The following is a 27,145-nucleotide window of genomic DNA, read 5'->3' as shown; positions in this document are numbered from 1 at the left end:
AAAAATGTTAATAATGGAATCATTACTTTAGTAATTAAAGTTTATCAATTTCATATGATCTGTATCTTAGAAATTTCGATATATTTTCAGTTAAGATTAAAGTAAAAATATAAAAATAATATATACAGAAAATTTATGAGTTTCATATTATAATGATTTTGATATTATCAAACTTTTTAAATTTTAATATTTAATTGACTTTTATGTCAATGTTGAAAAGTACAAATAGAAAACAATTTCTATAGTAATAAAAATATAATAATTGCATATGTTTTGTGACTTTTGGAAGATGATATTTTAGACCGAAAGCTACCATCTTTGATAGATCACACACTTTTCAATAAAAATATTCGAAAAGGTATGGGCAGGTCCAATGCAGATTTCTGAGTCCTATTGCAGACCTATAAACATTTAAAATGTAAAAAACCTCTACTCTATATACAAATGTCCGCTTGTAAATTGACATCAATTCCGAATTGGCATCTACCCCAACTATACTTTGGGCCTAAAAATTTTGACCTTGGGTTGAACCATCATTCTCCCTAAAAAATAAAATTCGTTATATGAAAATTTAAATAAGAATTAATAAATTAATAAATTAATTAAGAATAGATAGAGAGTAGTTATTAGTTTCATTGTTTTATGCAAAAGGAAGAAATAATTAAATAAAATATTAAACAATAGAAGTAACTTGATTGAGATGACTAACTTGAAACTTTTATTGATGGGGAGAGGGAGACGAGTGTCCAACATCTTATTCAAATAACAAAAGAAAAAACTAATTGATTTTTCTGACACGTGATACAGGTAAAGACAAAATTGTACAAAAAACTCCAGAGAGATGAATATGTTTTGAATCTTTTATACTTACATATGTTCGGATCGGTTTCGATTCGGTTTATAAAATCATAACTCGAAACCAAATCAAATGATCGGGTTCTAAAGTTTTTCAAATCGAAACCGATTGATTGTCTTTGAGAACTGAATAAACCGATCAGTCGGTTTGATCGTTGTTTACAATTTTGTGAACAGTCCTAATTGGTAAAGCCTTCCCAAGTAAGTTTCCAAAAACTTATCCAGGGGAAAGTTTGTTTCTGTCGGTTTAGGGGTGTTAATTGGACCAGACTTTGTCTAATCCAATTTGGTCCAATATGAGTCCATTTCAGTTGACTAAATCCAATTCAATCCAATGAATACTTTGGACCTTTTTGGACCGGTCCAATTTAATGTCTTTACTATCCAATCTATTCAAATTGGTTCCAACCCAAACCTGATCCATTGACCCCAATATTCTTATTTTCTATTAATAGTCCAAATATTAGTTCCATCTGACCCAATCCAATATAAATCCATTATGAATGGACCAAGTCCAATACAATCCAATAAATACTTTGGATTTGGTCATCAAACTTAATTACCCCCAAATGAGCGGGGCTTATGACGTTATGATTGAATGAAACTAATCCAAGTCCCACATTGTTCTTAATTCCTTGAACGTTAGGCTGTGTTTGGTTTGAAGAGAAAGGTAGGGAAAAGAAGGAAATCCCTACCTTTTTCTTTAAGCCAAACACTGCCTTAAGGGAGATGGGATCAATTATTTTAGGTCTATAAAGATGCCACGCATCTAACCGAGTGTTTGATGAAATTTTGTGGAAAATATTTTCCATGAAAAGTGACTTCATTCTTTTTTCTAAAAGGATCAAAGCACGAGCCCATACTCTAACATTATATAGCTAGTTGAGGGGGAAAAGCCAAAAGGGTTCCCTAATTTGTTTATAATTTATCACCTTCAACCTTAAAAATACCTCCCTCTCTCCTTTGGTAGAATGATAGGAGAGGCACTTAGTGTTAGACAGTTTTGTATGCCCTTAGCTTCAAACTGATTTGATGTACTTTTGTTATTTAGTGAAAATAAATAAAGTGCATGTTTGATTCATGTTGTTTGGTTTAATTCTGTGTAAAACCCTAAAATTGGACATTTATAGAGACTCATGTTAGTTTTAAATGTTCACAGCCGTTGGATAAGTCTGGGGATATTTATCCTGCCAAGGCTGATACTGGTGTGCCACCAAGTGTTGGGATGGCCTGTCTCAGCCATCAGGGTAAGACCCGAGGCACATGCAGTATGGGATTACTTGAATCCTTGAACCGGACCAGATTTCCAGTATTGCCTTGGACCTTGGAGATAGATGGGCAAAACTGGAAAGTTACACCTGACCCCTAGACTCGATTATGACATTTCACTAGGTGTTGGATCAGGCTGCCTTTGATATGCCATTCAGTGAGATCCTTAGCGGGGACCAAAACTTGGGTATGTTGGGGCAGTTTGAGAATTCATCTGAGTGGGTGATCATAGTGATAGAATCAGCCACTTTGTCAGACAAAGGGTAATGATCGGGAATGCACTCTCTCTGATGGAAACCAAACTGCCGGCAGTTGATTTCAATCGTTGGAATTTTGTTTTGCAAAATTAATATATTTATATATATATATATATATGTGCAGTTTCAAATTGTTTGCAAATGGTTTTAATTCCCGGGATCCATGTGAGAGGAGAGTGCGGCACTGTTCCTTGCAGCCGAGGGAGAGGTCCTCTCTTGTCGGGCAGTGCTTGATCATTAAGGGCTGAGAGGTTAAGTGTAAGACCATTGAGGATAATACCTGATGGGCTAATCTTGCACCTGCCCACAGTCCCTGGGTTTTTATAAGATGGCTTGGCCCAGGGACCACTTAATGTAAGTGTTAGGCCCATAGGGTCCATATGATGGACTCAAGGGGTTCATTGAGTTTTTCAGTGAATTCGGCTGGGCCTTGTATTAAAGGCTGGGCCGAACCCATGTGGCTGGTGTGTAGATCAATGCTTGGGTCCCACGCCATACAAAGAAGCCCAACTGGGCAGCAGATTGGAAAGTAATTAGACACTGAACACTTAATGGGCCAAAAGCCCATTTCGAGGTGGGCTGATATGATCACCCATTCATGGGGCGAATTTGAGATTAAAGTTAGTAAAAGGATTGGGCCTTTAGCCTTATCCACTCTTAGAGACCAAATTCAAATTAGATTTGAATCTGGTAACCTCCTGATAAGATCAGGAGTAAGCTAACTCTATCTGCAGAAAGGATTAAGATTATCCCCTATCCAAATACTGATTTGGATTGGGATAACTCCTAAAAAGGAGGTTTCTTAATCAAGAAGAAAGGAGGAGATTTCGAACCACCTTGAAGAGGTATAGGATATCTCCTGTGATTTCAGATCTCAATTGATACTCTCCAGAAAAAGAGAAAAAGCAGTTCAGCCCTTTTCGGTTTTTGGAGATCTCCTCCTGCCGCCGCCATCTGCCATTGCAAGATTAGATCTTTGCAGAAAAGAAAGTCAAGAAATCTGTTCTTGACATCAGTCTTGCAAGAAAGACTGAAAAAGATTCAGTGTTTAGTACTTTCAGAGGATTCTTGTGAAGGATCCAGTGTGTAGGACGCACCCTGTTGGTTCTGTTCCATTCACAGCTGTGTCATCTTTAGCAGGAACGGTCTTGGAGCATTCTTTGGGCGTGAACACCACCTTTGGGAGATACTGCTTCTCCGTATCAGGTATATTCCTCCCATTTTATCTTTTGGTACAGATCTGATTTGATTATGGTTCAAGTAGGATCCTTGAATATTGTATTCTAAATTTAGGGAATATGATTCCCAGTTGGGAGAAGGTAGGAAATTTTTTGAAATTCGCCCACCCATTCCGCAACCTTTATGACGTCCATTAGATGGATCCTACCATTCTTTCACTTAGCCACAGGGATGCTTGTCTGAGCACAGCCTCATTTCTTATTTGCTTTGAAAATAGAAATTAAAAATGGTCTCACATTATATTAAATTAACTAATTTTAATTTTGGGGGAAGGTCCACCAATAATAACTTTCTATTAAGTGTTGTCCATGCATTGTACTACTGCATGGGTGTGGTGTACCCCTTCCAATTCTAAATACAAGCTTTTAGATCTTAGTTGCAGCTGCTTTTATCTTAAAACATCTCTTAGAAAATAAGATTGTTAATTCTAAATTATAAGAGATGAAACAATTCAAATATTTCTTTTATTGGACATGTACAACTTGATATCAAATTCGCTTGTATTGGCTCTAATGCCTTAATTTTACCGGTAGTCTAGTGTTCAAATTATACAACTTTCTGATAGTAATTAATTTCATTATAATTTGGGTTTTTTTTTTTTGAGATTATAGTATCTTTTGGTCAAATATGTTTGGTGTTTTCAAGGGGTTCAAGGTTCTCTTTTATTGATTTGTAATGTTATTTTTAGTATGAACCACTTATCTATTTGATTAGGTCATTGGATCATTGGTAAGACAATAATATTTCTCTCTCCAGTATTTTGTATTCTTAACAATAATATTTCTCTCTCCGGTATTAATAATGTGATGTAAAATATATTACATTCCTGGTTCTACGCCTTTGTGCCATGCCCTTCGAGGTAAGCCCAAACAAGACCATGTTAGGGTCTTAAATTCTAAGTTCCCACACAAAAATAATGATTTTATATTGTTTTTGATCAATAACTGGAATTCATTAGATTAAAATCAATAGTGATTTTATAATTTTAATTGCTTTTTATGAAGATTATTAGGATGAATGAATGAGCAACATTACCAAATAGGGGGTTCTTGGAGCTTTGGTGAGCGAGCAAAGCGAGTGAACCGGAACAGGGGTCCGGAGGCAGAGCCCCTGGCCTAGCTGTTAGATTAAAAAAAAAAGCAAAAAAGCGTTAAATTTTCAAAAGGCACATGCTTGGGGTGAGGCACAAGGCTGCACCTAGGACCTAGGCAAAGCACATACCCTAAAATGTGCCTTGCCTATGCGCCTAAATGTGCCTTTTAAATCACTGCCACCAGGGTAGATCAGTCGGATAAACTAGTAATATTATTACTACCACAAATGCATCTTGTGTATCCTTGTAATATTATTATTACCAGAATACATCTCTTCCACCTGTTCCCATATATGTTTTGATGCATCAAGGATTATCAGTCCACTACTTATCTTCAGTTGCATAGAGTTCCACAATCAGGTTTTAATTTGAGCATTTTGTTTCACCCAATCAGTAGGTAGAGGTGCCTTCTTTCGTTTCTTATCAGTCAACTACTTAATTTCCTTTGTCAGTAAGGAAAACCTCAACGGACTTTGCCCAAATAACATAATTAATTCCATTTAAGTTTAATGGAACTCATTTGAATAGGGAGAAACTCAGGAGACACCATAACAGCAACCTTGGAATCCATATTTTCTCACTCTTTTCAATGTAACGGATCTGGTAGGACATCTCAAATTAGATTTATCTACAATCCAACAAGGTCTCTCACAATGGAAAGAAATGCCCAATTTTTAACACAACTTCAAGAACTCACCTGAAAATTTAAGGAGATTACAGCAGCAGCTTCCATATAAAGAATGCATCAAACGATCATCACACAGCAGCAGCAATCATAATACCTTTATTTAACTCTTCACAAGCCAGAAATCACCACACCCCCTCTTGGTCTAGCCAAATCAAGGGTGACACTCACAGCAGAAGCAGCTCACAAACAATGGTGATGGTCACTGCCATCACTAATCACCATAACAAAACCGAAAAGTGGAGTTCTTAGAAGAAAAGAGAGAGAGACCAATAAAAGAAAATTTGATGGGAGGTTCAAGAGAAAGAAAGGAAGAATATTGATGGATCTACCTTGATCTTGCTCTGGTACCATGAAATAAGTAGAACAAAGAATTGTAGTGAAGAGGGGAGAAAACAGAACCTGGAATGCAATAGAAGAGAAAAGCCCATATAACTGCTGGGCATTTATATTGAGTATAATTAGTTGTGTTTACAATAATGCCCCTGTTAAGTGTAAAATGAGGACAGGAGCACTCACAATAAAAGAAAAGAAAAATTAATACCCTGTTGCCCAATGAACTCTAGCATACTCTATAAACAGTATATAAAACATGGCCAAATCTGTCTGTAACCACTACTGCTCAACAATCCCCTCGTCCACCTTGCACCTTCTATATCTGTCTTAGCAACCCACAGTCCTGAAACTTCAACTCCCTGCATCCAAAACTCGAGCAACAATAGACACTGACCCCCACCCCAAGGAAAAGTATTCTTTCTTTCCGTCTTCCAGTTTCTTAAATGCTTTTCTTGCATATTCTTCTCCACCTAAAAAGAATAACCCCAATTAGATAAGTCCATGTACAATGATTCAGACATTTTTTTAGTGCAGGGGTGGGGGGATTTAAATCAAAAGCAGTGGTGATTGGGTAGGTGCACTGGAGAAATAAATAATCATAATGATATTTGTTCATCATGGATGGTTATGAGGGATTGGAAGGCTGTAATTGAAGAGTGTATTCTGCCTTGAATTGACTTTAGTATAGCTCTTTGTTATGGTTGACAGCTTTCAGGTGAGATTTAAGGATCTGATAACACTTAGATGATGAGAGGGGAATTTCTTGGATCTGGGCTTTTAGTTTGGCAACCATGTATTTAGATTATAGTTGGTGATTTAGCAACATAATCAATAAGAAATCCTAAGTAAAATACTATTTCTAATGCCACAGGATGCGTATAAATTCCTATAAATTAAATGGTAACAAGTAAGAATCTTACTTGGGTTACTTCTGTACAATTGATTGCTATATCACTGTTGACATATCTATTCTGTTGGTAAATTTTTGTTTCTTTCTTGTAGGTATGAGAATTTGATTTTTGTTTCTGACTTTGAATTTGTCTATCATTAGCCTCTATGGTAGTATCAGATGAGAAGGCCCAGTTCTTTACTCAAGTGGATTTTAGTGGTTCTTGTGTATTCCAGTTAGTGGACTAAGCTGATACAAAGGTTTATGATAACATCAAATGTTTTCTGATTTGGCAGCTTGATCTATGATTTGTAATTCATGGTTGACTTTAATCCTTGTCAGTGTTCTGAATTATTTCCCTAGGTTGAATGCCAATTAGATTTGGGTAGGATTACTCCTCTTGATGTAAACTGATTTTAAATTTGAATTCTATGTGAGAAAGGAGTTTTCTGGATGAAGAAGAGAGACAGGTTTCAGTGGAGAAGGGCTTTCTCAATTGTGTTGTGGAGTATTAGAATGTGTGGCCTCCTCCGTGGGGGTGTTGTTGGAACGTTTGATGTGGGTTTGGCCATTTTGTGGGGGTCCCTGGGTTTGTTGCCAATTTGTAGCATCTATTTTAGTAGGGGAATCATTTTGATTGCCATGAATAAACTTATACATGGTCTTTGCGACGAACATTATCCATCCAGTTTTTTAGAAATACTCAGTTTTCCTGGACATGTGGCAACTTATGTTTTATACCTTGATAGGTATTAATTACAAAAGGTGTAGCCTGTGATCTGACTTAAGTGGTACTTCAAGGCATTTGTATAAAGGTACATGATAAAGTTTTGATATGTGCTTGCCTTCACTCTTTACTCTAGATAGCTATTTTTCTTTGTTCACACGGAGGGATATTTGACCAAATCTTAAATGGAGTCTTAGCCTCGAGAGCTGAATGCGGAGATCGGTTCACCAAATAGGATATCGTGGAAACTGCCTCAGCCCAAAAGGACTTATCCAAACTTGTATTATATAACATGCAACAAGCCCTTTCCAAGAGTGTGCAGTTCATCCGCTCTGCCACACCATTCTGTTGTGGTTGACCAACACAGGTGTGGTGTCTAATGATACATTCCTTCAAACAATAATTTGTAAAGTCAGACTCACAAAACTCGATCCCATTATCAGTCCTCAACCTTTTAATCTACTTCCCTGTCTACTTCTCGATCATAGTTTTCCACTACAAGAAGACTTCAAATACATCATTTTTATTTTTGAAAAAATACACCCATACCTTTTTGGAGAAATCATCGATGAATGTCAGAAGATAATTTGCTCCACCCTTCGAAGAAACACGAAAAATGCCCCATAAATTTGAATGAATGTAATCAAGTGTACCTTTGGTTGTATGTACCCCTTTAGCAAAGCTAACATTTTTGTGTTTACCAAACACACAATGTTCACAGAATTCAAGAGTACCTATGACATGCCCACAAAGTAAACAACGCTTGCTCAAAAAAGTCATCCATTTTCTCGCTCATATGTCTGAGCCTCATATGCCACATCTTTGTAAAATCTTCCTTGGACATGGATGACAAGACCAAATCAGAAGATTCTATCACAGTACTTCCCTGCAATACATATAATCTACCAACCTTGTTAGCTTTCATAACTACCAAAGCACCTTTAATTACTTTAAGAACTCCACCTTCAGCTGAATATCTGCAACCCCTGTAGTCGAGTGTACCCAAAGAAATCAGGTTCTTCTTCAGATCAGGAACATGACGGACTTCATTTAATGTCTTCACAATACCATCATGCATACGCACCCGGACGATCCCTTTACCGACAAGCTTCTTCTCCTCCTCTTGTTTGTTTTGAACAACAGAAGGATTTATGAAAGGCAAAGTGATTATGGGCATCTTCCACCAGGTCCCCATAAGCTTCCCTTTATTGGGAACTTACATCAACTTAGCAGAAAATCTCCTCACCGTGCACTACACAAACTTGCTATGAGATATGGTCCGCTCATGTCTCTGCAACTTGGTTCTTCATTGCCTACAGTGGTGGTTTCTTCAGCTAGAATGGCAAGAGAGATCATGAAAACTCGTGATATCAACTTCTCTAGCAGGCCCTCTTTGCTTTCCCAACAAAAGTTGTCTTACGGTGGGACTGACATGGCTTTTGCACCCTACGGCGATTTTTGGAGAGAGATAAGGAAGATATGTGTGGTTGAGCTCTTTAGCACCAAGAGGGTGCAGTCCTTTCGGTTCATTAGAGAGGAGGAGATTTTTCAACTTGTCAAGTCTATTTCCCAGCAATAAGCCAATTCTTCTGACCCCATCATCAATTTGAGTGCGATGGTGTTTGCCCTTACAAACAACATCATTTGTAGGATTGCATTTGGCAAGAAATTCCAGCATGAAGGATCCAAAAAATGTTTACTTCAGGAACTCCTCAGCGAAACTCAAGACTTGTTAGCTTCCACTACTTTTACCGACTATTTTCCATCCGTGGGGTGGGTGTTTGATATTGTCACTGGACTACACGGGAGGCTCCAAAGGAATTTCCGTGACTTGGATTTGTTTTACAATCAAATCATCGATGAGCACCTTCATCATAACAGAACCAAGAAGCCTGAGAAAGAAGACATCACTGACATCTTGCTTCAAATGCAACAGGATCAATCTACCTCATTTCATCTTGAAGTGGACCACATCAAAGCACATGTCTTCATTATTCAAACGTACATGTTTAATGTTGGCATGTGCTCACCTTTTAGATGGCTATTTGTGTTTGCCCATACTACAAAATATTGTGATGATATTTGCCACAGGAACATTATGTACCATTGCACGTTAAGTAGTTGTTTGCGCAAGAGGATTTGTATAATTGATTCCATGGTTTTCAAAACTAGAAACTGGTCATCTGACAGGTTACGTTTTACCCTAAAACCGCTATTTGGTAAAAAACTGTTAATTTGATTAATAAACTATTAACCTGAACGGTCAAACTGTTCAATCCAATATAGAACAGTTTTTTATGATTTTTTGAGATTTTTATTTTTATTTTTGTCAGAGCGGGCTATTCAGTCGGACATGAAACTTATTCAACAGCAGCCAAGACCCAAAACAGGGACTGACATTGGGTAATGGACTACTTTACCTAGAGTTTTAGGTGCAAGTTATCATAATGTTAGGGATTAATAACAAATTTCTGACATGGAACTTATTCAACAGCGAGGATGAATGGATTTCCTTCCATCAGTCAAGTCTCCATGTTTGTAAGGTTTGCTAGGAACTGGCCAGTTTCCTTCTATGACTTTTGTTGGTGACCAGCATCGTGTTTCTACTGATTGCTCTTGTTGGTACGTACTATAACTGAGACTGCTTGAAGGTTCTCTTTGCGGCTTTTGATCAATGAAATATGTACAAGTTTGTTTACCTATAGTTCTCTCATAGACTAGCTTTGTGATTTATTACGAGTTAGTCATCGTAGACTTAACCAATCAATCTCTACTGTTTGCATGTTATAATTTTCTTGCTTCTCAACAAATTGGTCCTAGCTTTCACCTGTTGCCATTGCCATGGGAGAGCGTTGAGAAAAAGAAAGCAAACTTGTGGAGTTTTCTTCGATGTGAATTATTTTTCTTGTTGAGTCGTAAACATAAATAAAAAAATATCTTGTTTGAAAATAAATTGATTCTCAAAACAATAATCACAGAAAATATGTTTTTGATTATGTGCTTTTTTGTTTCCATGACAGAAAACAAAATTATCACCATTATCATCTAAGCCTTGTCATAACTCCTAGCCATGGTTTTCAAAATCAGACTGGATGGGATGGTTGGGCTGGAAAAACTGGGAATCGGTCAATTGTGACCAGTTATGTTTTACCCCAGAACTGCCTTTTTAGCCAAAAACTATTGATTTAGTCAGCAAACTGCCAATTCAGGCAGTCAAACCGTTTGAACTGTAAAGTGGTTTTTGGCCGTTTTTTATTGTTTAATTTTTTTTGTCAGATTCGGTTCAAATGGTTGGACTGTTCGACCTGGAAACCGGACCCCTGAATGGTTTGTTGTCCAATTCAGTTTTAAAAACCTTGCTCCTAGCTACATGGGGTTTGGTTTGGATATATGAATCCTGTTTCAACATTCTATTATGTTTAGTGCCATGTTCGTTAAATTATCAATTATGAGCCCTTGAATCATTTTTTACTACTTTAATACATGTCCTTTTTGGTCTGCCCCAGTTCCTCTAGTCCCACAGATCACGTCTTATGGGTGCTTGTACATGACCAAACAATCTCAGTTTGCTTTCCCTTGTTCTATCCAAAGTTCAAAGTATAGATACAGCCTGATACGTCAGTAGAGTGTATTGGACTGTATCGGGGCTCATTCCCCCTTTTTTTTTAGTCTTTTTAAAACCTGGTTTAGAGGGTAGGTTTAAAGCCTGTTTACCCTTTGAACTGGGTTAAACTTCGAAACACCCCCTATAGAGGTGTATCAAAAAATCTCTGATACGATATGTATTAATCGATACAGGCCGATATATATCAAAATTTCAAACCTTGTTTCTATCACCAATTGGGGATATACTTCCAGGCTCCTTCAAAGAACATTCTTCAAAGTAATAATACGTGACTGGGCGTGCCGCCTTATGTCAGATTTCAGAATGGCTCCATGTCGATTTTATCATAAAAGGATCAAAGTTTTCTTAATAAATTGACATAATTCAAAAAAGAAAACTCAATAATCATAGGGATAAGAAATACTATAAAAAGGATAGCAAGAATCCAAAATTACAAAGGAAAAGACTGTGATATAAATGTGGCGTAAGAAAATGCAATAGAGCATCCTAGAATTAAAAGAGAAAAACAACGCAAAAAAATTATAAAAAAAAAGATTAAGAGAATTGTAAAATAATTAAAATCAAAGATTGGCGTAAGAAAAAGCTTAACCAAGTGCAAATTGTAAAATAATTAAAATCAAAGATTGACTTAAATAAAATCTACTAAACACACACTACTAGTAAAATATTAGATTTACTCTAATTGTCATCTACTTAAGACAGCTCTTTTCATGATGATTTTTACTCTGCTCGAGGTAACCCTTTTCCCCGTGAATTCACATAGGCACCCCACATCCCATCCCAGCCGTATATTAGAAACATTTTCCCATTTGAGAGATGTTCTCAATACGCTAAGATGTGCATATGGGTGACCGTATGGTGCCAATCTGAACTCTCTCCCGCTCTTATGGGGGCTGCAGTCACATCACAAGTATCAAGGAGGAAAAAAAAAAGGTAATCCTTTTCACCCTTAAACCCTTTTTGTAATTAGAATTTGGGATGTTGAAAATCTGACTTTATTACTAACTTATGGAACACTTAAAGCCAAATAGCTTGTTAGCCAAGCTGTTTAACCTTTAAAATGGCATTTTGTGGACCCCAAAGATCAAAGGATTACCACATTCTATCACCCTTTAGAGAGAGAGAGAGAGGAGTAAGTCTTTTTATATTTTTGTATTCAAGCGTGAGGTAGCAAGATAAGTGACTGGTTTTGTTGATATTGTTTGACGTTTTAAAGTAATGCTACATGCCTAAACAAGCATTCCTTTTCGTTCATAGTGTGAACTGTGAAGTGTGAAAGAAAACAAAATAAAAAAGGAATTCCTAAGCGTCTAAACCTACCTTGATACCATTTTAGCAAAAAAAAAAAACTCTCTCCTTTTTAGGGCATAAAATGCCGGTTGTATCATTTAACATGGAGTCGTCCAACAGAATTGAATTAGTCCTCGTTAGATTTCCATTTTTTTTTCTATGTTATGAATGAAGGTTTTTCTTTTTTAGGCAAGGTTAAAAATATTGATGCACCCTACGGGCGTTTCAATACTTGTTTTTTTTTTATTTTTTTTATTTTTTTCAAAACTGGTTCAGGGGAGTCGGTCTAGGACCCCTCCATCTCCTGAACTGGTCAGATCCCCGATACATCCTGGGCATATCAGAAGGGTCCCGGAACAATACATATCGGCCAATACAGGCCGATACATAACGATACTTTGCACTTTGTTTTTAGGAAGAAAAATCAAGAATTCAAAAATCAAAAAAAAAAAAAGAAGAAACGAGAATTGTGTCTAAATTATTTATAGAAAATTTTTAAATAGGTATATAGGTCAATAGGTGGGATCTACAATAGGGAACAATTCTGTTAGTTGAGTCATTCAAATAATAACTTTGAATGGGACATGAATCTTCTACCTCTTTTGGTTTTTGTCCAGAAATCAGCCAAATTCCTCTTTCTATCTTAGTTGGGTGGTTGGGTATCGGTGTTGGGAACATTGTACTACTTTCTGAGTAAAACGGTGTTGGGCATGTGGAGTTGTAAGTATAATTTTTTCATATAATTTTATTTGGAATTGGTACTGCCATATAGGTGTTTTTTCTACAAAACAACACTGGTTTTGTTTGGTATCAATGTCGATAATTACGTTTTTGATGGAGTGCAATCCGGCCGGTCTTAGCTATCAATGAACTCACCTCTGAGCTGGAGCGTCGGGGAGCCTGAAATGGGAAAGATGAGAGAACTCCAGGGGGAACCCGGTGTGATAACTCCGAAACTCAAGTCAGTAATCTCTCAAAGGCAAAGTGTAGACCAGATAGCGCAAAGTTCACATACCTTGTTCGTTGGGGGTAAGGGGCCTTTTATAATCACTTCGCGCACTCGCTCCGAGGCCCTTGCCAGGTCGGGTATGATTACCCTTGCATCTGTCAACTCGGGCGTCATCCTTTCTGTTGGGACAGAACCGTCACTGCCTTTTGTCAGAGCCGTCTCTCTAATTGGAGATGGCGGTGTCAAGAGGCGGTGGCAGGTGGCCGTTTGGAGAGCGGCCGTCAAGCATTAGATCCCAAGTCGGTCAGGTGCACCGCCCTCAGGTACAGACTTCCTTGGTGTCAGGCCTAGTACAGTTTATTTGGTTTTGGTGCCCTGAGGGCAATGTAGAGTGGTGAGCGAGGCGAAGTCTTGAGTTCGGAGGTATGTATAGGGTAGGTCAGTTCGGCGAGGTGTATCCCGAGCTGTTACAAGGCATGCCAGTTTGGCGATGTGTATCCCGAACTGTTACAAGGCAGGCCAGTTTGGCGAGGTGTATCCCGAACTGTTATAAGGCAGGCCAGTTCGGCGAAGTATGTCCCAAACTGTTACAAGACAGGCCAGTTCGGTGAAGTATGTCCCGAACCAGTTCGACGAAGTATGTCCCGAACAATACAAGGCAGGCCAGTTCGGCGAAGTATGTCCCGAACGATACAAGGCAGGCCAGTTCGGGTTACTTGTTTGGGGCAAGGGTGAGTTCGGGCCCCTAGTAGGGAGTTCTAACCGCTGGTTTCTCCCCTTGGTGCTCGCGCCTTAGGCTTGCTTTTGTGATGAGCTGTTGCATCTGCCACGTGTCGCATAACTGTGAGGTCGGGCTAAATCTTCCTTCATCAGTTTTCAACATTGATCTTATTATCCAACGTTCAAGACGATGCCACATTGATACCATATCATTGCATCGTTGGCAGCAATGTACCATTTTTTCAGAAATTATCGAACTCGGCATTGCTCCAGACCACACTTTTCCAATTTCTAAGGCATGATCTAAAGCAACATTTTTTCTGAGAAAACAATACCAAACAAAAAGGCATTGCTTCCAACACCGTTTTGTCTGACCGTTTTTTGGCACCATGCCAAACACCGCCTATATATATAGGCTCACTATTGATAGGGTCTGGATTAAAAGTAGGCTTGCTGTTGGTGGGCTCTCGATAACATAGGGCTGATGCGAGCTACAGGAGTAAACACTGAACATTTGGTTGGTCCGGAGGGCCCACTTTTTAAGGGGTCTGTGACTCTGGATCAGCCATTGGATTCTTCAACATGGCAGAGATAGGTGGGGTGATCTAGGGAGGCTCTTGACGTGAAAATACAACTGAAGTGAATTAGTTGCAATGTTGCTTATCTGATTTCTTTTAGCCTTCAAAAAATACATCTGATATAACAACTAAAAGCTCGTTTACATCTGTAAATAATCAGTGAAGGCAGATTTATTTAAAAAAATGTCCTAATTAATCTCCAAAAATTCAGTTGCACATAAAGGAGAAGTTCACAAAATGAATTGAATTTGTATTACTATAAAAATGAAATTTTATTTTCCACTTGGTAGCTTAGGTGGAGTCATTTGTCCAAATTCTGTGTTTTTTTTTTTTCTGCTAAATTGTGATTGTTGGTTGAGACATCTTCTTCATTGCATTCGATGAGCTTCAGCTTACTAACTCTTTGCCATGTGACAGAAAAGAACCATTATCTTACATTTTTTAATTAAAATATAAAGCAGGAAACACCCAAGGGTCATTATTGATGGGGAAAGTACATTATAGGTTTGGTTGTTCAAAGTATGGGGATGATATGGACAAGGGGACTCTGTACATGGTCCAGCGTCCCTCTTTCAGAAGGATTGTTCGATTTATTATGTCAATTTTCCATACTGTTGGTGTTGGGCATAAATTGTTGTTGGAATTTTCAGTTGTTTCAATTACCCATTTCAAACCTAAACTTGTGATATATCTTTCAAATATCTTGAATTTTCCTGAATCCAAAAATCTCTGAAAATTCATGGGATAAAATTTGCTGTTTTAATTTTTTTTTTTCTTTTTTGAAGGGTTCTTTTGGAATTATTGCTACTCAATTGTTAGTATTGTTTCCTTGGAGTGCATTAATATGGTAGGACCAGAAAATCTGTAAGAAGGCCTCTACTCTATGATCCAGACCTCTTTTACCAGGATCCAGACCTACCATTAAATAAAAGCTGCCTTCTGGGAAAATCAGCACGATCAGATGAAGTCAACAATCCTATTTCCACACATATTTCTTTGAAGTTTTTTAAGATTCCAACACTTGTTTTTCTTCCACTAGCCAAAATAATGTAAATATTGTCTATCTGTTCAAAATGGCATGAGACAAGTAGCTAGATCTGGTGATTTTCTTCCGGCCCTACTACCGTAATTATGAAGCAAATAAAATATAAGAAAATACAGAAGAGACAACTTTGGCGGTAGTTTGGCCTAACAAAAACAAAAAAAGACCCGTAATGCTGCTTCTTCTTTTTATTTTAGTTCTTTGGCGGTATTGCGTACCAATTAATCTCACTTGTTATTATAAAGCAATCATCCCCTCATTCTCTCTCTCACACACACAGCACAATTATATTACAAACTCGTAGCAAAGTTACATCATGTTAATGCTTCTTCTTTTTATTTTAGTTCTTCCTCTCCTCCTCCTGTTTGTTTTGAAAAACAGAAGGATTTATGAAAGGCAAAGTGATTATGGGCATCTTCCACCAGGTCCCCATAAGCTTCCCTTTATTGGGAACTTACATCAACTTAGCAGAAAATCTCCTCACCGTGCACTACACAAACTTGCTATGAGATATGGTCCGCTCATGTCTCTGCAACTTGGTTCTTCATTGCCTACAGTGGTGGTTTCTTCAGCTAGAATGGCAAGAGAGATCATGAAAACTCATGATATCAACTTCTCTAGCAGGCCCTCTTTGCTTTCCCAACAAAAGTTGTCTTACGGTGGGACTGACATGGCTTTTGCACCCTACGGCGATTTTTGGAGAGAGATAAGGAAGATATGTGTGGTTGAGCTCTTTAGCACCAAGAGGGTGCAGTCCTTTCGGTTCATTAGAGAGGAGGAGATTTTTCAACTTGTCAAGTCTATTTCCCAGCAATCAGCCAATTCTTCTGACCCCATCATCAATTTGAGTGCGATGGTGTTTGCCCTTACAAACAACATCATTTGTAGGATTGCATTTGGCAAGAAATTCCAGCATGAAGGATCCAAAAAATGTTTACTTCAGGAACTCCTCAGCGAAGCTCAAGACTTGTTAGCTTCCACTACTTTTACCGACTATTTTCCATCAGTGGGGTGGGTGTTTGATATTGTCACTGGACTACACGGGAGGCTCCAAAGGAATTTCCGTGACTTGGATTTGTTTTACAATCAAATCATCGATGAGCACCTTCATCATAACAGAACCAAGAAGCCTGAGAAAGAAGACATCACCGACATCTTGCTTCAAATGCAACAGGATCAATCTACCTCATTTCATCTTGAAGTGGACCACATCAAAGCACTATTCATGGTATTATTATTCAACAACAAAATTTATCCATATTTGTTGCTGTTGTTGTTTTCCTTCATTCAATTCTTATCCTTTTTAATTTAAGAGATTTTTTACTTAACCCTGTTTTTGTCTTTGACAGAATTTTCTTATAGGTGGAACAGACACAAGTGCTGCGACAGTGATTTGGGCGATGACAGAAGTAATAAAGAAGCCAATAGTGATGAAGAAAACGCAGGATGAACTCAGAAGTCTTATAGGAAATAAAGGGCACGTAGATGAAGACGATCTTAACCAACTTCATTACCTGAAATGTGTGGTGAAGGAGACATTGAGATTGCACCCACCTGGTCCTTTGTTGGTTTCACGTGAAACAATAAATCACTGTAAAATTGATGGGTATGATATTTATCCCAAAACTCAGGTTATTGTGAATGCTTGGGCTATAGGAATGGATCCCGAAATATGGAAGAACCCAGAAGAGTTTATACCAGAAAGGTTCATAGATGGGTCTGTTGATTTCAAGGGTCAACATTTTGAATTTATACCGTTTGGAGCAGGCCGAAGAATATGCCCTGGGATATATCTCGGAGTTGTTGCCGTAGAGCTTACCCTTGCAAATCTGCTGTACTCATTTAACTGGGAACTTCCTGACGGAATGAGGAAGGAAGATATCGACATGGTCGAGCAGAATGGTCTGACAATGCATAAGAAGATTCCTCTTCGCCTTTTAGCCACTAGTTATATCTGATGAATTATGTCGAGAAAGTCGTCAAATGATAATAAATTTGTAGTCGTGTTTTATGGTGGTGTCGAACTAGTACAAGTAGTTGGTGGAAGATGTAGGATTATGTGAATAGAACAGATGTACTTATTATTTAAATAAACATGTTTGGTTTGGGTGAATGTTAAATTTATTTATATTAAAAGACTTTTTCTTTCTCCTTGCTTTATTCTTTATTTATTTATAGAAATTAAGATATATATATATATATAAAGACCTTCACATCTGAAAGTTGTCATTAAATTCCTACCTTGAAACAAAAAAATAATAACAATAATAACTGTTGAAATCATTGACGTGGGCGAAGAGCAATGAGAAAGAATAGAAAAACGAGTAGGGAATGGTGATTTTGATGGTGGAAAACAAATAAAAAGGCCACACCTCCCATGCTTTGAAAATTTTCAGTGTGGGATGATAGGATTTTAATGTATACAATTGTTTATATATACAATAAATAAATAAAATAGTATAATAAAATTGAAAATAATTGTTTATTTTATTAATATATTATATATTATCATGTAATTATAATTTATATAATGAATATATAAACTATATATAAATATATATATGGGCAGTGCTGGGCTGCCTTGGTCATGCTGTGCCTTGGTGAGGGGTATTTGGCCCAAATTTGTTGCATCGAAACTTTTCTCTATTGAAACTTGTGCATTGTTAACTTCACTGCTTACATAGAGAAAGAGAGAGAGAGTTTTAAAATTTCCCGCCAATTTTTGTTGGCGGCATTTACTGGTTAATTTGACCCAGTATTAAGGAAGAGAGGTCGGCAAGGAAGCAAAAGCCTTACAAACACTCTCCACAGCATTTACTGGTTTAATTGACCCAGATGCCCAGCACAATTTTTATGAGAAAAAGATGCGATATTTACAGCACCGATGCCAATTAACGTACCCGTTCTTTTCATAGAGGTACAACTTTGGCCTATAAAAACAAAATAACCCCATAACCAAGGTGACCAACAGAATCTTGTGTACCAATTAATTTCACTTGTTATTATAAAGCAATCATCCCCTCTTTCTCTCTCTCACACACACAGCACAATATTATTACAAACTCGTAGCAAAGTTACATCATGTTAATGCTTCTTTTTATTTTAGTTCTTCCTCTCCTCCTCCTGTTTGTTTTGAACAGCAAAGTGATTATGGGCATCTTCCACCAGGTCCCATAAGCTTCCCTTTATTGGGAACTTACATCAACTTAGCAGAAAATCTCCTCACCGTGCACTACACAAACTTGCTGTGAGATATGGTCCGCTCATGTCTCTGCAACTTGGTTCTTCATTGCCTACAGTGATAGTTTTTTCAGCTAGAATGGCAAGAGAGATCATGAAAACTAATGATCTCAACTTCTCTAGCAGGCCCTCTTTGCTTTGCCAACGAAAGTTGTCTTACGGTGGGATTGACTTGGCTTTTGCACCCTACGGCGATTCTTGGAGAAAGATAAGGAAGATATGTGTGGTTGAGCTCTTTAGCACCAAGAGAGTGCAGTCCTTTCGGTTTAAAATTTTGTATAATTTAGCACCAAGGGGGTACGCGTTCATTCGTGCGGCAGGGGGAACTGTTGTTGCTGGTACAACTGCTGATACTGCTACTGGTAGACATGGTGTAGAGTTTGTTGCTGGTACAACTGAAGTTGCTGAACTTGTTGCACTTGAGCTTGTATAGCTCGCATGCAATGCATCAGATCTTCAAGCTGGTTTGGTCCAGCTACTAGGGAAAGAGAGGGCTCAGTGAAAGTGGTGCCTACTGCAGAGGGGAGCAGAGCGCTCACCGGTGTCACGATCTGAGGCACGTTCAGCGTCCGGACCCCATCCGCAGAGAGAGGAAGGGTGAACTGCCTGATGCACACTGTAGGGAGCTGAGGTTCAGGGAAAGTGTTTGCGCATGAGTTGTGTCCGACACTGCTGGAGGAAGCCATGAATACTGAAGTTGCAAAGTTTGGTGGAAGGATTTTCGAAGCGTTCCCACAGACGGCGCCAATTGATGATGCATGATCTGAGCACTCCTAGCTGGCACTGGACAAAATACCTATAAGGAAGAAGGTGAAGGATTCCCGGGGAGCTCTCCCGGCGGGAACACTCCGATGCTTAAGTCAGAACTCGGTGGAGAGCTGAGAAAGAGAGAGTTGCAGAGAAATAAGTTAAGAGTGGAGATGCGCAATTAAGTTTGCCCATGAGGGGTCTGGGCTCTTATATGTTGATGTCCTGTCAAATCAAGTATAACCGCCTCCGATTCTCTGTTGCAGTCGTTATTTGCCAGGGCTGAACTGGTGGGCGCAAGTAACCGTTGCAAGGTATGGCCCTGCTAGACAGGGGACGCTTGTCAGGGTCTGACAGGCACAGCGTCGCCTGGCCAAAGATGTGGGAGCAGTCTCCAAATCTGGCAGGTACAGTTGTCAGGCAATACACTGAGCTACCTGGTACTGAGCTACTGCTAATATGCTGAGGTGCTTCTACCCGAGGCTAGTCTTTGAGGCAACTACTTAGGTTTGGGCAAGAGTCTACTAGCAAGCTTACCCGAAGTGCTTTCAGTTCGGGATGTTTCTTACCCAGGGATCTTAGATCGGGGTGTACCCTTCTTGAGGAGGAGCTCGGGGGCTCCTTAAAGAGGAGTAGACTTGTTCATGGGCCGGGTGGCCCGACGGGCCGGCCCGGCCCCCGGATGGGCTTGAACAGGTATATGGGCCCACGGGATTAACCTCGGGCCAAAAAGCTCAGCCCGTAATAAATTCGAGTCGGGCTCGAGATTTGCCAAAATAGCCCAGCCCGACCTATAATTAAACCTAAGTAAAAACCCTAGTCAAGTTCAAGTCTCCAATCTCCACATCCTCCACACTCCACAGTTCTCATCCTCACACTCTCAAGCAGCCACAACCGGGTGAGGCGGCGAATGTTCACCGATGCAACAACTCCGGTGACGGTAGTGAGCTCTCTCTCTCTCTCCCTCTCTCTCTCTCTCTCTCTCTCTCTCTCTCTCTCTCTCTCTCTCTGACGCGAACTGATCATTGTCAAATGCAGGTCAAGCTCACAGCTCACAAACCACAGTCACTGACTCACCGCGAACTCTCCGGTGAATACAATCACCGGCGATGACGGTGAGTCCTCTTTACCATTTTATTCTATTACAATGTTTAGTGTTTATTGCCGAATGCTATTATTTGGGCCTTTCTATTTGATGTCGTTAATTTGTTGACTTTTGTAGCTTAAAACTGTTATTAAAACCATCAAGTAATTTAAAGGTCATATATAAAACCAAAGTAAAAGAATAGAAGACTGACAGACCTGCATAAATAGATTCAATGATTTGCATTTCCCTTGTGCACTTCCTTGTGAAACCTCTTCCATGCTTGTTCTGCTATTGAGTACTGTGAGAGGGCACCCTATATCCCAGCCACCACAATCGCAGTCTCCACCAGATCTCCATCTCTCAATAAGACTAGAAGGGCCACCATTTCTTTTCCTACGACCACCATGAATTCCTACTGGAAGTAGAACATGCGTACTTGAACAATTGGTTTTCCTTTGCAAGAAACTATCTGGGCAGCATTCTGAAGAAACATATGCTTCTACTAAAGTATTAATATGCTGAGATCCTTTTTTTTTTGAGAAATTTCAAGCCCCAACCTCTGCCCATTGCCTCCTCACAATCATCTTCGGTATAGCCTCTCACAACAATGGCAGCCAACTCAAGATTCGACAAAAGATGGCTTTGTAGAAGGTTAGCTCTACTTGATGCATTAAGCTTGCTGAACATATCTTGGCATGGCTCCCAAGCAAAATCCTCAAGTATGGAGCTTGGCACACCGAATTTGGTGGAAGATTTGTCCCTGGAAAGATGGTTTGTCCCCAATACATCGGCAACCCTCTTTGGAAACTTATTGTTCCTCTTGCAAGGAGGGGTTGAAATTTGCATCTCCCCAAAATGGTTTTCATTAGCACCAAACAAGACAAACTCGGTCTCTATGAGTTTTGAATTGTTCGAGCAAATACTGAAAGAACTGGAAACCTTCATCTTACCAACAAGATCTGACACACTACAAGTCACCTGTTCCTTTGGGCCATCCGTTCTTGAATGGAATGTGTACATATAATCCAGGGACTTGTCATCTGATGATTCAACAACCCACATTTTTTCTACATAAACCTCCCTTTGATCCTCTACTGAGAACACAAAATATGGAACTCCACTTTTCCATGTGCAATGAAGCATTCCTTGAGAAATGGTGTCACAAGCAGATGGAGAAGACCGATCTGAACATGTTGAGTTTGAACTTGAGACAGAAACAAGCCTCTTATGCATAGCTTCTGATCTATATCCATGATTTCCTTGAGGTTTTGTCTCCCTATCAAGGTTCTGTGATGGACTAATACTTGAGCTTGAAGGAGAACTCATGAAACTAGGACATTTCTTTCCCTTAATTCCAATTGAACCTGCTTTCTTTATGTCGGTTTCATGATCTAGGGCACCTAAATTATAAGATAACAGATTCTCTAAGATGCTCCTCATATTGTTGTTCTCTATGGCACCTACAATCCACTGTCCCACAGAGCTTATAATTACATTCCTTTGTCCAGCTAGCGATGGGCATTCAATAACAAAATCATCCATTGTAGTAACATTTGAAGATCATGTGGAGGGCTACTAACTACTTCTCTAGTAGTAAGATGTAATCTCCATTCCAGACTTCAATAGTTTATCTCTAAATGAATAAGAAATTAACTACTCTTGAATTCGAATGCCAACATACTGACTCTTCCACAGCTTCCAATTCCTTTTGCTCAAATCACCCTAGTTACCTTGTCCTCTTGAATCTTGTATTTTAAATATAGAGTAATTTGTTAGTTATTTGGGCCCTTCTATTTGATGTAGTTAATTTTCATGTCTATTGTTTTGCTTCTATGTGTAGAAAATTGAGGAAGCTATAGAAAAGAGTAAACAAACTAAGCTTGTTCTATTGGTGTTAGTTATTTGGGCCTTTTGTATGCTCTAACTCAATCTGAATGCTATTGTTTGTCTGAATGCTATTAGAGATTTGTCAGAGAATGATAAAAACAACATAATGCATTAGGGATTGGCTTAGTTTGTCTTTCAAAAGTGTTGAAATTGTTAGATTTGATTATCCTAATTCCTAAAGCAAAAACATTGTATTTGGCTTTGGTAATGTTGCAAATCTGCAATTGGTTTTCCTATTTTTTCGCAAAATCATAATTTATAGAGTTTATATTCTTTTTTTAATGTAAATAAATTTTGATTTTATATTGAATAATCTGCAATTGGTTTTCCTTTTTATTTTTTTGCAAATTCAGAATTTATATTCTTTTTTTAATGTAAATAAATTCTGATTTATATTGATTATTGAATTCAAAATTTATATTGAATAATCTGCAATTGGTTTTTTTTATTTTTTGCAGATTCATAAATTATATTCTTTTTTAATGTAAATAAATGATTATTTTTCTTTTAGTTTTTTATTTAATATATGCTTGTCTTATTGATAAAATTAGAATTCATTATGCAGGTTATTTCATATTTTGATAATTACTATCATGTCAATGGCAAGTGAAAATGCAACTGTTGGAGTAGATATAGTTGATAATGACTATCAAGAGTTTGACCAGACTTCCACTAAGAAAAGATTGACATCTAAGGTGTGGGAAGAAATGAAAAAGATTAATTCAAAAAAGGCAGATGTAAGCACTGTATGAAAATCTTACAAGGTAAGTCAAGTAAGAGAACTACTCACTTGAAGCGTCATTTAGAGTATTGCCCTAGACGTAGAATTCAGTTTATTAGACAGTACAAAGTAACTACTCAATCAAACATTGATGGAAATACTTCTTTGAAAAACTACAAGATTGATCAACAAGAGTCTCGTAGGGCAGTATCAATTTTTTCTTGTATGTAAAAAACACCCTTTTACTACTGTTGAAGAACCTGGTTTTAGATTCTTTATTCAATCTATAAATCCTGAATTTAAAAATTGTGAGTAGTTATACTGCTAGAAGAGATATCATGTCTAGTTATGTGAAAGAGAGAAGGTGTGAAAAGTGATTTGTCTAATACACTTGGTCGGATTTGTTTAACTTCCGATAATTGGAGATCTAAGCACATTGATAATGAATTCATGTGTATAACTGCTCATTGGATTGACAACAATTGGAAGTTACAGAAAATAATTATTTGCTTTAAAGCTTTGGCACCTCCTTTTGATGGACTATCTTTAGCAGATGAGGTGGCCATGTGCTTAAGCGAATGGAATATTGATCAGAAAATTTTTAGCATCACATTAGATGATGCTAGTTACAATGATGTGATGGTTAACTCTTTGAAATTGAGATCTTCAATACATAAATCTTTGGTGTGTGGTCGTGATTTTTTCAAAGTTCATTGTTGTAACCATATTTTGAATCTTATTGTGCAAGGTGGTTTGAATATTGTTGATAATGTTGTTTCTAAGATTCGGGATGGTGTGGAAAATATAAAGAAATCAGTTGTCCGGAAGCATAGATTTTATGAATTTGCTGAAAAAAGTTTTCACTTAAACACAACTAGAAGATTGAGGTTAGATATGTGTGTGAAATGGAATTCAACTTATTTGATGCTTGAACATGCCATTTATTATAAGCAAGTCTTACAACATTGGGGGCAAAGGGATAATAATTTAAAATGTTTATGCTTTTGGAAGAAGAATGGGGAAAGGTGGATAAACTTCACAAGTTCTTAAAGGTTTTTTATGATGTTACTTGCATGTTTTCTGCCACTAAGTACCCTACTTCAAACACTTACTTCAAGAGAGTGTGGATGATTCATAGACATTTGATGTTAGTAAGGAACCTCATAATTTTATGACTGACATGGTTAGAAAATTGAAGGAGAAATTTGATAAATATTGGGTTAAATATAGTATGATTTTGTCTTGTGCTATTGTATTGGATCCTCGTTGCAAGATTAGGTTAGTGGAGTATTGTTTTAATAAACTTTATGGGAATGAAGCTGAGAAGCATGTTAATGCTATAACTAAAACTCTCCATGATTTGTTTAATGAATACAAAGAAAATTTTTCCTCCACCTCCTTTGTTGGATCTTCTAGTCAATTTGACATGAGTGAGAGAAATGATGATGGTGATGGGTTTAAGGATTATGAGCAATTTTTTAATTCAAAAATAAAATATTCAAAGTGAAAAAACTCAGTTAGACCTTTATTTAGAGGAACAAAACCTTGATATCAAAACAGATGTTGATGCTTTGGAGTATTGAAATAAAAGTTCACTTAGGTATCCTGAATTGGCATCAATGGCTCGAGATATTTTGGCTATTCTTATTTCCACAGTTGCATCAGAATCTGCATTTAGCATTGGAAAGAAGGTGATCAATCCTTGGAGAAGTTCACTTAAGTCCAAGACAAATCAAGCTTTGGTTTGTCTTGAAAATTGGCTTCGTGCACAAGGCCTTGTATTAGGTAATTTTTTTTATTTATTGTTTATTAAAATATATGATTCATTGAATTTTTTTTCTATATATTTTCTAATTGTATGCAGGGGATCAAGCTTGTTAGGGGCTTCTTCAGGATCAAGCTTGTTAGAAGATGATGAAGAATCAAATAGTAGTGATGATGATGATGATGAAAATGTTGAACTTGATGATATGTTTTAGGTATTATAATAACATATATTTCCATTATTTATTTGTCATTTGACATGATAACAATTTATATATGTGACATGGGTACTGAATTTATCTCTTATTTTCTTTTATAGGATGGCTTGGAACTTGGAACTTGGAATGTTCAATCTTGTTGGTGAATTCGAGAATGAATGGAAATAGCTATAACATGTTTTGTTTGATATGGTCATATGGGTAATGAAGTCTTTTATTTTATTTTTCAGAATGGCTTAGAACTTGAGAGTTGGAATATTCCATCTTGTTGGTGAATTCAATAATGGATGGAAAACATGTTTTATTGATTTTGTTTGTCTTATTCAGATTATTTTTTTATGACTTTGGAGGAACATGAACTTGAAGTTATATGAATTTAGTTTTAGTGTGTGATGTTATTTGTAGGAAAATGAACCTATATGATTTGCTCTTATGTGTTTTATTTCAAGTTTGCCTTGGTTGTATAGAAACAACCAAACAACAAGGAATATATTAAACAACCTTAAAGAAGGTTATTGATTCACTTGATTGTAAGAAAAAAAAGAATGAAATTAAAATGGGTTATATGATGTCCATTTGAATAAATTTTTTGATTTAAGAATGTAAAACAGTGTTTTAAGACATAAAAGAAAGGGAAAAAAACCATCTTGTAGGCCCATTGTTCATTTAAATAGGGGAAAAAATATTTGAATTAAAATAGATAATGTCCATTTGAATAGGAAAATTTCTAATTTCTTTTATTAGGTCGGGCTTTGGGCTCGGGCTCGAGCCTAACATTTTTCCGTTAATAAAGAGTAAAAGCCGAGCCCGGCCCGACCCATGAACAGGTCTACTAAGGAGGAGCTTGGGGGTTCCTTACTGAGGAGGAGCTCGGGGGCTCCTTACTGAGGAGAAGCTCGGGACTCCTCACTCGCTCCCCCCTTGGGAGAGAGCTCGAGGTAATCGGAGTACCACTTTGCCACGAGTTGCCATTTGTGCCGATCTGTCAAGCTGGATCCCAGCGAGCTCATTACGCCGAGTTGTGGCCAGGTTGTCATGCCAAGTTGTCCCTTATGTCGAGTCATGTCCATGTGTCCCCCTATTATGAAATCGGGCCAAATCACCCTCCATCACTCCCAAATAGCTACTAAATACATGCTTTTCTAGTTGTTGTGTCTTTTTACCAATAAAGCCTTTGAGCTTTCAACATGCTTATTATTTTCATAATATCATAGCTAACTATCTAATGCTTAATTCTTTAGAAGGATCCTTTATTAAAACACCTTTCATGGATTTATTAAAACCCACCTTATAATTTGTGCTTTACTAAAACACCTCCTATAATTTGCAATCAATTGATCTTCCATTATATGATAGTGGGAATAAACCTGCCCTATGTTTGACCCTAATTTCCATTTGATAAATTTAATTAAAATAAATAAAAATGAAAAGATCATTTTTGCCTCTAGTAAGACAAGCAATCACTCTATTTATCTGTATTTGGTTAATTTTGTTTTCTATACAAGGAAGTGTTAAGGGTTCTTAAGGAATAAACAATCACAAACCTATGCCTTTAAACATTGTTCATTCAGTTAAAGTGATCATACCTATGCCTTTAAACATTGTTCATTCAGTTAAAGTGATCATGTTACTTTATCAGATAGCAAATCAAACACTTCCTATTGAGAGGTCGGTTAAGTAAATATTGCAAAATATACGGGCATTTTAATAAAATGAAAATTATAAAGCAAGTTTAAGTAAATCCATGAAAATGCGATTTGAATTTGAATCTTATCGATAAATTAGATCTTCGGATCTGATCCGACCCGACTTATTTTCTTTAAAAATTAATAAATTATTAAAAGAAAAATAAAATGTACTAATTAAATAAAGTATAAACAAAAAATAGAAGTACTTTTTTAATTATTTTCATCATATATATACATGT

At 37.4% G+C, this 27,145-nt stretch overlaps 1 protein-coding gene and 1 pseudogene across 2 annotated transcripts; both read left to right on the top strand.

Moving 5' to 3' along the window:
- The first annotated feature begins 7,500 nt into the window (after positions 1 to 7,500).
- On the top strand, positions 7,501 to 9,757 carry LOC148843168 (cytochrome P450 71A9-like; annotated as a pseudogene). The gene is made up of 2 exons (XR_016103695.1): positions 7,501 to 9,569; positions 9,684 to 9,757. The product of XR_016103695.1 is annotated as a cytochrome P450 71A9-like (transcript).
- Positions 9,758 to 15,815: 6,058 nt separating this feature from the next.
- Positions 15,816 to 17,690, top strand: LOC148843167 (cytochrome P450 71A1-like). The gene is made up of 2 exons (XM_088956940.1): positions 15,816 to 16,782; positions 16,904 to 17,690. The coding sequence occupies exons 1-2, from the start codon at positions 15,871 to 15,873 to the stop codon at positions 17,510 to 17,512; spliced, it is 1,521 nt and encodes a 506-aa protein (XP_088813066.1). The 5' UTR covers positions 15,816 to 15,870; the 3' UTR covers positions 17,513 to 17,690.
- Positions 17,691 to 27,145: the final 9,455 nt, after the last annotated feature.

The sequence above is a fragment of the Nelumbo lutea genome, chromosome 8 (genome assembly GCF_056320005.1).
Source record: "Nelumbo lutea isolate HS-2025 chromosome 8, American lotus-T2T, whole genome shotgun sequence".
Taxonomy (NCBI): domain Eukaryota; kingdom Viridiplantae; phylum Streptophyta; class Magnoliopsida; order Proteales; family Nelumbonaceae; genus Nelumbo; species Nelumbo lutea.
Note: the sequence above shows the minus strand (reverse complement) of the source record. Positions and strands in the feature narration are given on the sequence as shown.